This window comes from Pituophis catenifer, unplaced genomic scaffold (assembly GCF_029215685.1).
Source record: "Pituophis catenifer annectens isolate HBS135680 unplaced genomic scaffold, rPitCat1.0.hap2 SCAF_4, whole genome shotgun sequence".
Lineage (NCBI taxonomy): Eukaryota > Metazoa > Chordata > Lepidosauria > Squamata > Colubridae > Pituophis > Pituophis catenifer.
In genome coordinates this window covers 114,755,400-114,770,798 of record NW_027256884.1, presented here as the reverse complement: position 1 = coordinate 114,770,798, position 15,399 = coordinate 114,755,400, and the positions used below count along the sequence as shown (strand labels likewise).

The following is a 15,399-nucleotide window of genomic DNA, read 5'->3' as shown; positions in this document are numbered from 1 at the left end:
ATAACTAGTTTGGACTTTCATAATTTTCACTCTCACTCATCATTTCACCAATCCCTTCTTTGGAATATAAATAGGGCAAATTGGTAGTGGAGAGAATTCCTTAGTGGAATGATGGAAGTTTCTTTGCCAGAAACAAAGAAGAGTTTGGTTCTTTGGAAGTTTTAATCTGGTTTCTTGCAACGAATAAGGGATTAAATTCAGTGGCTTTGTTGCTTTTTTCCGCCCCAGCCCTATGATTTTGATCATCCCATCTCCAAAAAGGAAACTGTATAACTGAAAAGAAGATGGATAAGGGTAATGCAGGGGACGTGGTGGCTCAGTGACTAAGATACTGAGCTTGTTGATTGAAAGGTCAGCAGTTCAGCGGTTCGAATCCCTAGTGCCGCGTAATGGGGTGAGCTCCCGTTACTTGTCCCAGCTTCTGCCAACCTAGCAGTTCAAAAGCACATAAAAAATGCAAGTAGAAAAATAGGGACCACCTTTGATGGGACAGTAACAGCATTCCATGTGCCTTTGGTGTTTAGACATGCTGGCCACATGACCAAGGAGACGTCTTCGGACAGCACAGGCTCCTTGGCTTTGAAACGGAGATGAGCACCACCCCCTAGAGTCAGGAATGACTAGCACATATGTGCGAGGGTAATCTTTACCTTTACCTTTACCTAAGGGTAACCAAAATAGTCAAGGGGCTGGAACAATTCCCCTATGAGAAAGATTGCAGTTTTTGGACTTTGGTCAAAAGTGTGTACAATGTGTATATGTGAATGGAGAATTTGAAGAAAAGGAGACACAAGAGAATGTACAACTTTATGTCCGAGGTAGGAAAAGTAGTGGTAGAAAACAGTGAAGGTAGCAACCACTAATGATCTAAGATGTGAGGCACAAATGCTAGTTCTAATGAATTACTACAGTAAGTAACTATGGAGCCCCTAAGAAAACATTCTTCTCATGACCCCTTAATACGTTGAAGGCCATATCAGTCCTGAATGTAGACCCATGATAATAAAACTGAGATGGAAAGTACAACTGGTATGCCAGGTTTATAGGAATATAAAATATTATGATGTCCTTATGTGTTCCCAAAGAATTGACAATATAGAAGGAGAAAAATATGAGCCTGTCCAGAATTTCTGCCTTCTGACTCCACTGAAAACCCCTGAAGGGTTTTACTTAGGTACTTTCCTTTAGTGAAGAATTGACTTAACGTACAAACTCCATCACTCTTTATATTTCTGTTCCTCTTAAAAAAAAACAAAAAAACACCTTTTTTATTCACTAGTGAGGGTTGAACAGTCCACTGGATGAATTGAGGATTTTTAAAATGAAGTTTATATGGAAATAAATTAAATTTGAGGGCCAGAGTTGAAATTGTGTTGAGAATTGTGGTTTATCATTAGGGATGAATGATCAGGCTATTTGCAGTTATCTTAGTTTCACTGGTATTCACTCGCTCACATTCCTCTATTAATATATCTGTGGCAAATGCCACTCTAAAGGACTTATTCTCACTGAGAAATACTGTACATAACAGATTAACAGAGTTGGAAGGGACCTTATAGGTCATCTAGTCCAACCCCCCATCTAAACCGGAGACCCTACACCATTTCTGACAAATGGCAATCCAATCTTTTCTTGAAAGCCTCCAGTGATGAAGCTCCCACAACTTCTGAAGGCAAGCTGTTCCATTGGTTGATTGTTCTCACTGTCAGAAAGTTCCTCCTTATTTCCAGGTTGAATCTCTCCTTGATCAGTTTCCATCCATTATTCCTTGTCTGGCCCTCAAGTGTTTTGGAAAATAGCTTGACCCCCTCTTCTTTGTGGCAGCTCCTCAAATACTGGAACACTGCTATAACCTTATTTTGTAATATTATATAAGCAAGACAAAGGGATAGTGTTTCAATGTCTCTTCGGCCTTTCATGAGGGTATCCTTCTCTATTCCATCTTTCCTCTTTATGGCAATTATCTTTCAAGGCTGCTGGAACTACCTTCTTCTGAACTTAGGATCTGCTCCTTGGCTCAGTTTGGTCCTCTTAGGTCAAATGGCTGGAACAAGTGATGGAGTATTTTCCCCTTTAGAGTCCACAGGCCAGAAGGAGTCCCAGGTAACTTGATAAGACATGTCCCCTTATCACCACAATGGGTTTGCCCATGAAGAGTCAAAGCTGTAGTGAAGGTGAACAACTATCAGCAAAAGGCTATCCTAATTGTCACAGCAGTCAAACAAGAGATCTATTGTGTTGAACTTTCCCTAAAGTGAAGCTGACCAGCACAAAGAAGCTTCTGGAGAGCATTGCCTTGACACAATAAAGAAGGACAAGTCTGTCTACAAGAGATATTGTTTTAGAAACATGTGTCTAGTAAATTAATGCACTATGTTGCTTACGAACATTTTGGGCCATGTAAGATTGAAAAAAAAAATACTCATACTACACATTATTTCAGTATTGACTAGTTTCCTTCCAGATCTGGAATAAACAGAATATTATCCCTTCATAATTAGGTATTTCAGTGTTATAGAATTTATAATAATCTACAATTATTCTGATAATATAAGGCTGCCCAACTCAGACAGTGTGACTCTGGGCATTGTACAAATAATCAAATAAATCAAAAAAGGAGAAAAAAAAAGAAATAAAACTATTTAACAACAAACAATATCTAAATACAAAATGTAAAATGGTGACCAAGCAAGCATGCGATAAAACAACCACAAGGTGGACTTCCAGTCAACTGGGCAAAAATGCTAGTTATAATCACGGACAGACAATTTTCAGACATTTTCCATAGTTCTATTAGGCTCCTTACCATTCTCTAATGGTAGGAGAACAGAAGAAGAAAAAATGAACGAACCGTTCCTGAGTTCACATCAATCTTACCTTTGATGTATCCAAAATAGATTTATTTTCATAGGTTCTATTAATATTAGATTTATACTCATTGTACTGTTAATTCAGCAGTAAAGGATACATATACAGGACATCAAAATTTACCATTGCCAGGTCATTTGAAGCTGAAGCTAGAACATCCTCCTTAACAATATTAATCGGTAATATCATAAGAATGGAAATAGTCCTGTGGGACATCCGGTAAATAAATTCCCTGAATTTATGGAATATAGGACTTCCCACATGGAACTGACCATATAATCATTCCACCGGTTACTATCTGATACGTCAACTGTTAAAATTCAGCAGATCCATCATAAATGATATTAACCTTTGGCTACGAAGTATTTATTTTTCCTGCTTCTGTCCATACAATAAATTCATACTGCTTTTTAGAAATTTCTCCACATCTCTAGCCCAGGCAATCTGTACAAATCTTTCTGTACAATCTGTCATCTGCACCAATATGACTGTCTGGTTTGGCTCTGCAACCCAACAAGACAGACACAATGTGCTGAGCACATTGTAAGCCGCCCTGAGTCTCCGGAGAAGGGCGGCATATAAATCAAATTAAAAAAAAAAAGACGTCTGAGGATAATTAGAACTGCAGAAAAAATAATTGCTACCAACCTGCCTTCCACTAAGGACCTGTATACTGCACGAGTCAAAAAGAGGGCTGTGAAAATATTTACAGACCCCTCGCATCCTGGACATCAACTGTTTCAACTCCTACCCTCAAAACGACGCTATAGAGCACTGCACACCAGAACAACTAGACACAAGAACAGTTTTTCCCCAAAATGCCATCATTCTCCTAAACAAATAATTCCCTCAACATTGTCAAACTATTCACTAAGCCTGCCCTGCTATTAATCTTCTCATCGTTCCTATCACCCATCTCCTCCCACTTATGACTGTAACTTTGTTGCTTGTATCCTTACGATTTATATTGATATTGTTTCCTGATTGCTTGTTTGTACCCTATGACTATCATTAAGTGTTGTACCCTATGATTCTTGATGAACATATCTTTTCTTTTATGTACACTGAGAGCGTAAGCACCAAGACAAATTCTTTGTGTGTCCAATCACACTTGGCCAATAAAAAATTCTATTCTGCTCTGTTCTGTTCTATTCTATTGCCATTGGCCTGAACATATCCTGCTCCTAAAGTCAATTCAGCACTCACGTCCCTTGAAAGAGGAGCATTGAAGCAGGGAAACAGTCTTTGCTTTGCAAAAGTTTATTTTAAATGGTATTTGTTTATTTTAACCACCATCTTCATGCTTTTTGTTCCTACCTACTTGTCTACAAAGACCCAGAAGCAAGACTAGGGGACAACTGATACAGTACATTCTTCCCTCACACTATTACTCCAATGAATATACAGAACAAAAGAGACTTCTTCTCACTGCTTTATCTTACGAGGAGGACAAATAGCCACTCTTGGCCAGCAATTTACAACAATGCCAGAATGACCTGCTAACCCCAATTATACCTTTTCCTGACATAAGACCCTATCTTGCCCTCACTTCATTATTTAAATGGTTGCATCCCTCAGAATTTTTTTTTTTTTAAAAGAAAATACTGAATCAGCTGTCACAGTGCTTTGGCATAAAAATTCATAGTGGTTTTGTCTTTATAGAAGAGATATATTTATGGGACATGTCCAGCTTGACTGTCATTAGTAAATTTTAGTGCAGTTAATGATTTGGGAGAGGTGCCGGTATTCTAGGAAGGAAGAAAATATGCCAATCAGAACCATCCAAATGTGCATTTATCTAAAGTAACTTAGGACTGTTTTCATACTTACGACTGTTGCAGCATGCCCGTGGTCCCATGTTCAAAATCTGCATGCTTGACAAATGGTTCATATTTATGACGGTTGCAATGTCACAAGGTCACATGATCACATTTTTCAAACCACTGACTAGCGAAGTCGACAGGGAAGGCAGAGTCACTTCCGAACTAATTAAAATTTCCGCTACCGGTTTGCCTGAACTGGTCCGAATTAGCTGAATACCACCTCTGTTAACTACCCTGTTACTTGCTTAACAATTGCAGTGATTCACTTAACGACTGTGGGACAAAAGGTCGTAAAATGGGGCAAAACTCACTTAACAACCATCTCGCTTAGCAACATAAATTTGGGGCTCAATTGTGGTCGTAAGTCAAGGACTTATCTTCAGCTCAAAAAAAAAAAGAAGAAGAAGACGACAGTGGCAGTTGAGGTACATACATTTTTAAAAAAAAAAAATGACATAAAAAGCAAGATACCTCGTGATACTTCTTCACCAGTTTTCCTGCCGTACAAGCGCATTTCCCGTTTGTTGTTCCACAACCACAGTTTCCTCCACAGCGCTGGACAAGGAGGCAGCGAGGGAAAAAGACGGCATTGCTTTGCTTCAGCTCCTCCCTAACGTTGACAGAGTAATTCCTCGGAGTGCAGCTGTAACGCTTTGCCTCATCGTTCAGCCTGTCTAAATCAACTGAAACAGGCAAAAGGGAATGAGGAGGGGAAAAAAAGAGAACAGACTTGTGAATAAAATGCCTGTTCTCCATAGAAGTCAATGAACCCATTCATCTCTGCCCTAAATTAATTTTTATTACAATTCAGGAATGGGGGCTTTGTCTGATGAAAGTATAAGCAAAAATATATATTTTTAAAAGCAAAGAAAAATACATAGAAATTACAGAAATAGCAATAACATTAGCAATAGCATTTATGGTTATATACCACCCCATACCACTTTACAGAAATCTCTGGATGGTAAGCATTATTTGTATATTGCCTCCAACAATGTCAGTTTGCATTTTATCGACTTCAGAAGGATGGAGTCAACCCTGAGCTGCATCAGGATCGAATTCCAGGCTGTGGGAAGAATTTGCCTGAAATCATCTTCTTTTAATGACTCCATAATCCCTTGCGGGGTGGAGTCTGGACAACTGAATGGAGCTGAGTATTTACTGGCAGGATGCCCTTCCTGTCACCAATGTGGAGTTTTGTTCAGCAGATAAATTCTCATCATGCCCAGAGAGAGAAATATCTGCCTCTACCTAGGATCGAACTCACTGACCTTCTGATTGTGAGGCAAGAGCTCCGCCTCTAGGCCACCGCACCACTAAATAATTTGCCTGAAATACTGCACTATAACCACTGTGCCACCAAAAATACAAAAATTTGCATGGGAAGGTTTGCAGAATAATAAAGATTAAAAGATCTTTATTAATCTTTAATAAAAGATTAAAAGGAAATAGAAACTACTGCATTGGAAGAAACATCTCACTTTATAGTGTCTTTATATATCAGCTTGGATTAAAATAATAAAAAGGTGTGTTGACAGCAATTTAATGTTTTTAACACTTTGAAAACTGCTTTGTTTCACTATTATTAATATAAAATTGTAAAATACCCAAGAGGGGTATCCAATTAAAAAAAAACAAGCAATCATAATCAAAGCATTTAGAACCTTTATTTTAAGAAAACCCAAATCTCAGTTATGGCACTAACCCATATATAGAATTGTGGAGTCCGACAATCAAGCTCAGAGAACACTTAAGACTCCATAAGTGCTACATATGTTTTCTTCTTCTTGTACCATGCATAGAATTATACTTTATATAAGTGACTTTTAGATGAAGTTGACGCTAACATCAAACTTCGTTTTCATATAATTTTAGACATACTTTCATGCTTCCATAATTTAAGTTGCCATGCATTTAACAAAGAAGTTAAATGTGATTTCCACTGAAAAGCCTAAAATATCTTGATGACAGTTATCCTTTATATACACTATGTATGTTATAAGTATATAAGCTTTAATAATAAACAGATAAAAAGGGAAGTCAATATTTACAATTTCTTTCATCTTATTATCTTCCAGAATAGTTGCACTTTATTACTTTGTTATCACTTAGAATAAAACAGTCCAACTTGATTTTTACATTTTTAACAATCTCCCGAATACATGTCTTGTTTAGTAATCATCACTGGGTAACATATCAGAGGAAAAAACATCTTCTGTCAATGATCTCTTAATGTATTATTTGCAGTGAAATTAATCTTGCTTTCTATTGATACTCAGATTGTGAGATCAATAGTTTTGTTTGAATACTGCATTCATTTGATCATGCAAACTTTAACCTGGTCAGACTCCAAATCATATTTCAATAGTAACTTATACTGTATATGAAATGTTCTGCATTTTGTGTTACAAATATTTCAAATTTAACCAAGTATCTGAGCTTACAACCTTGTTTTTTTTAATTCTGTCTCAATTATACCTCTCATTTGTTGATAATGAAGCCACAAAATTGTTTTTGATCATTCTAAAGAGAGTATCTTGAATGACTTCATGCTTGCTTTCTAAATAAGTGAATCTTGCAAATTATAATGGTTTTGTCAAATTCTTTACCATATTCATGTAATATATATATAATACTGAAGCCAGAGGAGATAAGTCCAGACTTTATCCTTTTGTTAATATGGTTTATAAAAGAGTAATGTGTGGTAAAAATGTAAAAGTGATTCTGAATTACATATTCAAAATTTGGAATTTATCATTAGATGAATAACCATGGATTTACCAAGGATGGATGTAGGAAAAAGATTCTTAGAGATAGAAAACAATACCTTATACCAGAGGTTCTGACCAGTTCTGGAGAACCAGTAGCAGAAATTTTGAGTAGTTCGGAGAACAAGTAAATACCTCCTCTGACTGGCCCTGCCCCCATCTATTCTCTGCCTCCCGAGTCCCAGCTGATCGGGAGGAAGTGGGGATTTTGTGGTATCCTTCCCCTAGAGTGGGGAGGGAATGGAGATTTTACAGTATCCTTTCCCTGTCACGCCCACTAAGCTATGTCACGTCCACCAAGCCACGCTCACAGAACCAGTAGTAAAAAATTTTGAATCCCACCACTGCCTTATACTTACAACTTTGGACTGATAACATAGGTTTAAGATTTATTTTTCTATTCTATGTTACAGAAAGACTGATAACTTCTTTCATTTCTTTCCTGTTTCATTTTGATATGTGTGTGTACTTTCAAAATCCTTTTTAAAGCATATTAAAAGAAAATAAAGAGGGGGTAAGTTTCACAGTTTGTATGTTTGGTATGGAACTTAATCAACATTGCTTTTACTTTATAGGAATGATTCTAGACTTCTGTTTTCAAATACTCTATTCATGTCATACAGGAAACTTCTGGTAGAAATGATGGTGATAGCTAAGAAGGACTTTCAATGATCCAAAGATGAAATTACAATTTACGTACTAAAACAGCAGTTGTCAATAGCATCCAGTCATTTGTTGTGGGTTGTTTTTTTAGTGGATAACACTTCTGAGATTACAAACAAGATTCTGCATGAAATCTTGAAAGAGAATGCACTGACCAGACCAGTGATCTGATGCAGGATCTCAAATGATACTTTTTTTTTATATGTAGGAATGGATGCCCAAGCTATAAGAATAATTAAATCCTGATATCAAATATATGAATGTTTAATAATTTATATGTCCTGTGTGCTATTTTCCCAAGAGTGCCATTATCTCTACAAAGATGTATATATTCTTTGAGATTTAAGCATAAAATCAATGGGAGCTACCAGTGCACTCAAGCACTGAAAGGAAGGTCTGGTGTGTATAGCAAAGAGAAAAGAGAATAGAAAACTATTGATTATTCCTCTTAATGGGTGAAATTTGATGCTCTGTCATTCTTTAAATCTTCTGCCTTTCATGTCTGGCCATTCTGGCTAATTCTACTTATGAGGAAGAAAAGCTTTTCAATGAAAGATTAATGTTTCATTGTCACTAATTGTGGGCATATCTAACACCAACTCAGTTTTATAGGTGCTGGTAACGGATAAGTTGCAAAGCAATGCATAAGTACTGCTCTAAAATGATATCAATGAAAAAGAGAGAGGGGATTATCTCCTTAAAAAATTTAGAGGCAAATCAATGAAATCTGTTTTCAAAACAAATATTTAAAATAAGTCTCTTTAAGTATGTTGAAAAGCTACAAGAGTCACTGAAAACAAATGTAAATATTGGGTCAATAAGTTATTGGATAAACATCAACCCTACCAAGAGAGATTTTTATCTCTTGTTGGTAGTTTCTCAGACAGGGAATTGTTAGATTACAAGTCCCATAGATTCTACCTCAAAATGCTGGATAGGAATTATGGAAGTAAAATCCTAAAAGACTAGAAGGGACCAGCCTCAGGAAATATCTTATGGAAGATACATGGATGTTAACACACAGTCACACCCACACACTCAGAACCAGGAGTGGGATTCTACCGGTTTGGACCGGTTCGGGCAAATCGGTAGCTCTGATGATCAGGTGGGAGCGAACCGGTTTGCTCCAATGATCAGGTCAGCCCGCCCGCCTGTCCCTGCACTTTACTTATCTTAATCTTTTCAGCTGGTTGGCACGGCAGAGCAGATTGCCATGCATCAGTTGTGTTACTCCCAAGTGGTAACATGGAAGATTAGCATTTATAAAACTGAACACGCACGCAAAGCACGTGTGTGCGCACAAAGCACGTGATCACCGAACCGGCTGTTAAACCGGCAGCATCCCACCACTGCCCAAAGCCTTATGACCTTGCAAGAAGATGTCTATTATTCCTATGAGATTTTGGAATCTTGCAAGAGTTTGTTTTTTTTAAAAAAAACCATGAATGGACCATCACATGAACATGTACAATGGTGTCTATAGGGAAGAAAAGATTCAGATCCAGACAGAATCACCACATATTCTATTTGGAAAATGAAGTTATGGTATCAGTGAATTTGAGGACAAGAGTAGGGTTGAGGGATGAAACCCAAATTCCTGAAATTCAATCCCCCGTCCAAAATTTTGTGACCTGAGCCAAACTAAATTCTGATTTTCCAGCCTACACTGGACAGACAGGACCAAATTGCTGGGCAAGCTTGTCTTAAAGCTAATCTTCCTAGCTGTTAAATTCATTTCTTCACATTTTTTTTTAAAGTTTAAGAAGGGGAAGGGATAAAGGGAATATAGTTCTTCATTCAGTGATGGGGCTCATTAATAAGAACAATGAGTCTACTTACAGAAAGGAAGTACAAGGGCTGACATTGTGTTGTACAAAAAATAATCTTACACTTAACACCAAAAAAACTAAAGAACTTATAATTGACTTCAGGAGGAAGAGAGATGTACATTGACCATTGTACATAAATGGTGAGGAGGTAGAAAGGGTTGGTAGTTTTAAATTTCTGGGCATTTATATCTTGGAGGACCTCTCATGGACTATGAATGCTAACATGCTTGTGAAGAAGACACAGAAGAGGCTGTACTTCCTGAGAATGCTCAGGAAGATAAATCTATCTCAGCATCTACTTCTGTCCTACTATCGCAGCACCATTGAGAGTGTCCTGACATACGGCATTCTTGCATGGTATGGTAGCAGCTCTGTAGCAGACAAAAACGCTCTACAGAGAATCATTAAAACTGCCCAGAATATTATCGGGCTCCAGCTACTAGCCCTGGACGACATCTTCGAATCTCACTGAATGAGGAAGTTGCATAACATTCTCAGAGACTCTTCCCATCCTGCTTACAATCTTTTGGGACTGTTGCCTTCCGGCAGAAGATACAGAACAATTAAAAGTCGGACCACAGATTTTCTGAATAGTTTTTATCCCAGAGTTATAATTGCACTCAACAATGAACTAAAGGGCCACCATCAGTAACAGTATTACTTGGTCTGTTGTGTAGATGTTTGTGTGGTTTAGGGGTGGGGAATAGTGGTGGTGGGAGTGTGTTTGGGGATTGTTATGTGTGTTGGACCTGGTCTTTGGGTGTTAAGTGAATTTCGTTGTATGGGTATACTGTGTATTCACGTACAATGACAATAAAGTTATTATTATTATTGAAGGCTTAGAATGAAACTGAATGTTCTTGTAAATTCTTCAAAGCTTTGGAAGGACAAAAATGCTAAAGCCTATTATGTATAATTTCATTAACCAGTTGAAAAAAACCATCATAGTGGTAACTGCCTAGCAATTGAAAATAAGACATTTTAAATGAAGATATTAAAAGTACATGAATGAAATCAAATTGTTTTTTTCTTTTAGCATGTACTCATTTTTGTTTATATAGTGTCAGTTGCAAAACGTAAGCTATCTGTAGGAAGGAGTGCTTATACGACCCTTCAACTAGACTGCTATCCAAGATGAAACTTCTCTGACCAAAAGGTTGAGTCTTAAAGAGACCCATTCAGCAGGCTGGGGCTTTTGAATGGAATGTCAACCATTTACAAGAAATGAATTCTATGGCTCATATAACTTGGCATGTCAATTACCTCAAAGGAAGAAGGTCAAGTCGCCTCAGCAGAATGAAATTACTGTTGTCACAAAGGGTCCGTTTGTGTGATATCCATGGATTTAAGCCAAGAATGAATCTGGCTTTACAGAACACCTATCTGTTGTTGTTTTTATTTTTAAAGAAAGGGTTTATGTCTTGGAGATAAATTGGTGATACCAAGCATCACATTTTCTCTTAATTTGTAATTATGGGAAATTATCTCTCTTTTTCTCCCAGTTTCTCATATTTGCTGGATTGCACCCTGCAAGCCTACATAAGCAATTTCACCTTTCTGTAGGCATACATTCACACAGAAGTAATTTGTAAATAGAGAGTTCACAGGTGTGAGATGAGTAGAATTTCTATAGTGGTAACCTACGGTTTCCAGAGAATCATTTGGTGCTTCTCTTCTTTATTTATTATTATGCTGTAGACCATTATAGTCCATCTCTACAGCTACAAATAAAATATATGGAAGTAGTTAGGTAATGTGCCTGATTAAAAACGTCACCTGCGTTTGAAGAATGTGGCAGATCTCAGAAGGAGCTGTTCTACAATTACTTAATACCAGGCTATCACTATCAGCAGGCCTAAATTAAACTCTTTTTTTAAATTATTTTAACCAGAGCTACACATAAAAGGTTCTCATATTTTTCATCATGAGTTGTAATTTAGTTAGCATGAGAACTTGTTGAAGGTGGGACATTAAGGCTGGAGAAATGTTTCTATGAAACATAAGTGGATACTGTGATGTAGAATTAGTTTAGTGTGCCAATTGCTGAACCTCTGAGCTCCTTGCTAGATTTGGGGATGGTTTTTGGTGAGCCTCAGTGGCGCAGTGGTTAGAGTGCGGTACTGCAGGCTACTTCTGCTGACTGCCGGCTGCCTGCAATTTGGCAGTTCAAACCTCACCAGGCTTAAGGTTGACTCGTCTTCCATCCTTCCGAGGTAGGTAAGATGAGGACCCAAATTGTTGGGGGCAATGTGCTGACTCTGTAAACCGCCTAGAGAGGGCTGTAAAACACTGTGAAGCAGTATAGAAGTCTAAGTGCTATTGCTATCATCTCTGCACAAGCAATGTAAAGCGGTATATAAGACTATATATAGAGAAATGAGAATTGGAAAGAACGTTTGGGAAGTCTTTTTTTTTTTTTTTTAAATTTGATTTATATGCCGCCCTTCTCCGGAGACTCAGGGCGGCTTACAGTGCGTTAAGCAATAAGTCAAAAAAGTCTTATAAGACTGACAAACTATATTTCATAGACAAGATGGGGGGAAATCTGGCATGGTGAATAATCTCTATTTTATAGCAATTGCAATAGCAACCTGCCCCGCCCACCCGTCTGCATGCAATCCCATCCTATATCGCTGTGTTTTTGATGACATACACATGAGTGGACGGCGCGGGTGAACAAATTGCCGTGTTTTGTGATGCCGCATGTGCTCATTTCCGGTGCTGGTAGAACCGGTTGCCACAGTATGTGAATCCCTCCTCTGCCAGGAAGGCACTGAAAACGTATCTATTCATCCACCTAGGGATGGATAATGGATGAAGATTTTGTCTGGTATGGTCTTTCTGGAGGCATATATTCTGTTTCTTTTAATCGTTCTATCTTTTTTTTAAAAAAAAATTATGCATTCATTTGGAATCTGGCATTCTTGAAATCTAGGCAAATGCATATATAAATCATTTTAAAACAGCTGCCTTGGAGTGAGGATTACTAACTACACATAAGAAAGGATAAGCATTTGCTGCAAGCAAACAGCAGAAATGTATTTTGCATTCCGCATTCAAAATGCTTCGGCTTATTGGCAGATGGCCCAGAACCCTTCAAAGATAAATACACGGAGGATTCTAGTTACTTGCTGACACTGCCTTGTCAATCTGGAAGACATCAAATTCCTTTGTCTGATTTTGGTTTGAACAGAGGAAAAAATATTAATGACAAATAGATGAGATAGTTCAGAACACTGGGAATTCACAGGAAGGCTTAATGTTTCAGCGTGTAACTTGTTCTATTGTCACAGTGTGTGTTGGAAAAATACTACACTGTGATATTCCTTTATTTTTCTAACCCTTGTTTTTAAAAGCATAACCCAGTGGTGGCAGCAAATTTGTTTAACCTGTAAATCTCTCATAGTGTGCCAAACTTATATCAAGAGTGCCCCAACTGGCTCAATTATTCCTTGAATAGCATTCTGTGTGCTGTGGCATAATATAATCTACAGAAGGAAAGTGTGTTTCTTGAAGGATGCACAAATCTTTACAAGTGAAATCTAAAAGTTGATGCGTTCAAATCCTACTGATTTGAGTGTACATTTAATCACATGTACACTTTTCCTTTCTGAAAGCATCTTTTCCTTATAAGTAGGCTTGTTCTTACAATCAGAAGTTGGAAGAGAACTTGGAGGTCTTCCAGTCAGGGGTGGGTTCTACTTACCTTTACTACCGGTTTGTAATGGGGCCGCGCGCATGCGCAGAAGCATTTTGATGACATCAGGGTCAGTGGGCGGAGCCTCCCGCTGGTTTTACTACCAGTTCTATAGAACCGGTGCGAACCGGGGGCAACCCACCACTGCTTCCAGGCCAACCCCCTGCACAAGCAGCAGGCTCTGGACAAATGTCTGTCCAATCTCTTCTTAAAAACCTCCAGTAGTGGAACACCCACAACTTATGGAGGCAACCTGTTCCATCGGTTAATTGTTCTCACTGTCAGGTGTACAATGGTACAATCATAGGTACCATTCAGGGGTGGGATTCAGCCGGTTTGTAATGGTTTGAGCAAACCGGTAGTTGTGAATTGCAGGTGCCCCCCCCCAGTGCTATGCCATACTATTTAGCTGTGTTTTTAAGCTGCGTGCATGCGTGCAAGCATGCACGCAAGGAAATTGCATAAGCAGAAGACCATGCGCATGAGAAAAGTGAGTGTGGGGCGAACCGGTTGTTACCTCTGGTACCATTTCATTTCATTTCACCTCAGTTCTCCAATGCATTCTAATTGGTATCTGAAAGGATAAACTGCTTCTGTTGGCAGCACTTCGCTTAAGATACAGGTGTCAAACCTGTGGCATCACGTTGACGTCACGTGATGTTTCATGACATTTTCCCCATTTGTGGAACTGGGGTGGGCGTGGCCTGCTTGTTGCGCATCCGGCCCCGCGGGCCACCTGTTTGACACCCCTGATTTAAGACAATCTGAATATTCTGTTTCTGATGTTTGACCTATAATGATTCATTTTCATACATGTGTTATATGAGATGATCATACTGTTTTCTAATGCCTTCATCCAAACCCTTCCTACATCTTTTGATTTGATTTTTAAATCTTGATTTTTTTAAAAAAAATCTCATCAAAGGTTCACAATCCCTACTTTCCTTTGCTTATGTCTCCCTGTTGGTTCTTTGTGGCGATATGAAAAACAACCAATACAACAGATTTGTTTTGACTACTATGTCAACATTGTTCATCCCCTTTCTCAATCCAGGAACATGTTGTATAGCTGGTGATATTTTTCTAGCCTGGAAAAGTCAGACTGCCACACTGTGTGACTTACATATGTCTCAAAAATCCCTCAGAGGCAACTACTTATCATACTGAATGCATGAATAAGCTTCAGTTTGATAGAAACACGAGGAGAGACCTATTTACTCGGAATGACCTTAAATCTCCAGGGCCAAATGAAATGCACTGTAAGGTAGGAAAGGAGCTAGTTGATGGTCACGCTAAACCCTTATATATTATCTTTGGGGAAATCTGAGAGAACTGGGAAAGTGCCAGATGACTGAAGGAGAGCTAATATTGTTGCTATCTTTTTTTTTTTTAAAGGAGAAAATAAGTGTCTAGGGAACTGCAGACCATGTTGGTCTGAAAATTCTCAAGCATTGTATAAAGAGAAAGACTTGTAAGCATTTGTTCTTACATTTGTTCTTATTTGTTCAATATTATTAAATAATAAAGAACGTTCTTATTATTTGTTCTCTAAGAAGAGGGGGTCAACCTATTTTCCAAAGCACCTGGAAGGCAAGACAAGAAGCAATGGATGGAAACTAATCAAGGAGAGAAGCAATCTGGAATTAAGGAGAAATATCCTTAACAGTAAGAAGAATTAACCAGTTGAACAGCTTGTCTTTAGAAGTTGTGGGTGGTCCATCACTGGAGGCTTTTAAGAAGAGACTGGGCAG

General features: G+C 38.2%; 1 protein-coding gene across 1 annotated transcript in view; it reads right to left on the bottom strand.

Moving 5' to 3' along the window:
• The window catches only part of PDGFD (platelet derived growth factor D), a 210,667-nt gene that overhangs the window by 23,161 nt on the left and 172,107 nt on the right, over nt 1-15,399 (bottom strand). Inside the window, exon 6 of the mRNA XM_070943967.1 lies at nt 5,163-5,374. Within this exon, the coding sequence (XP_070800068.1) occupies nt 5,163-5,374 (212 nt within the window). The remainder of the gene's footprint in view (nt 1-5,162; nt 5,375-15,399) is intronic.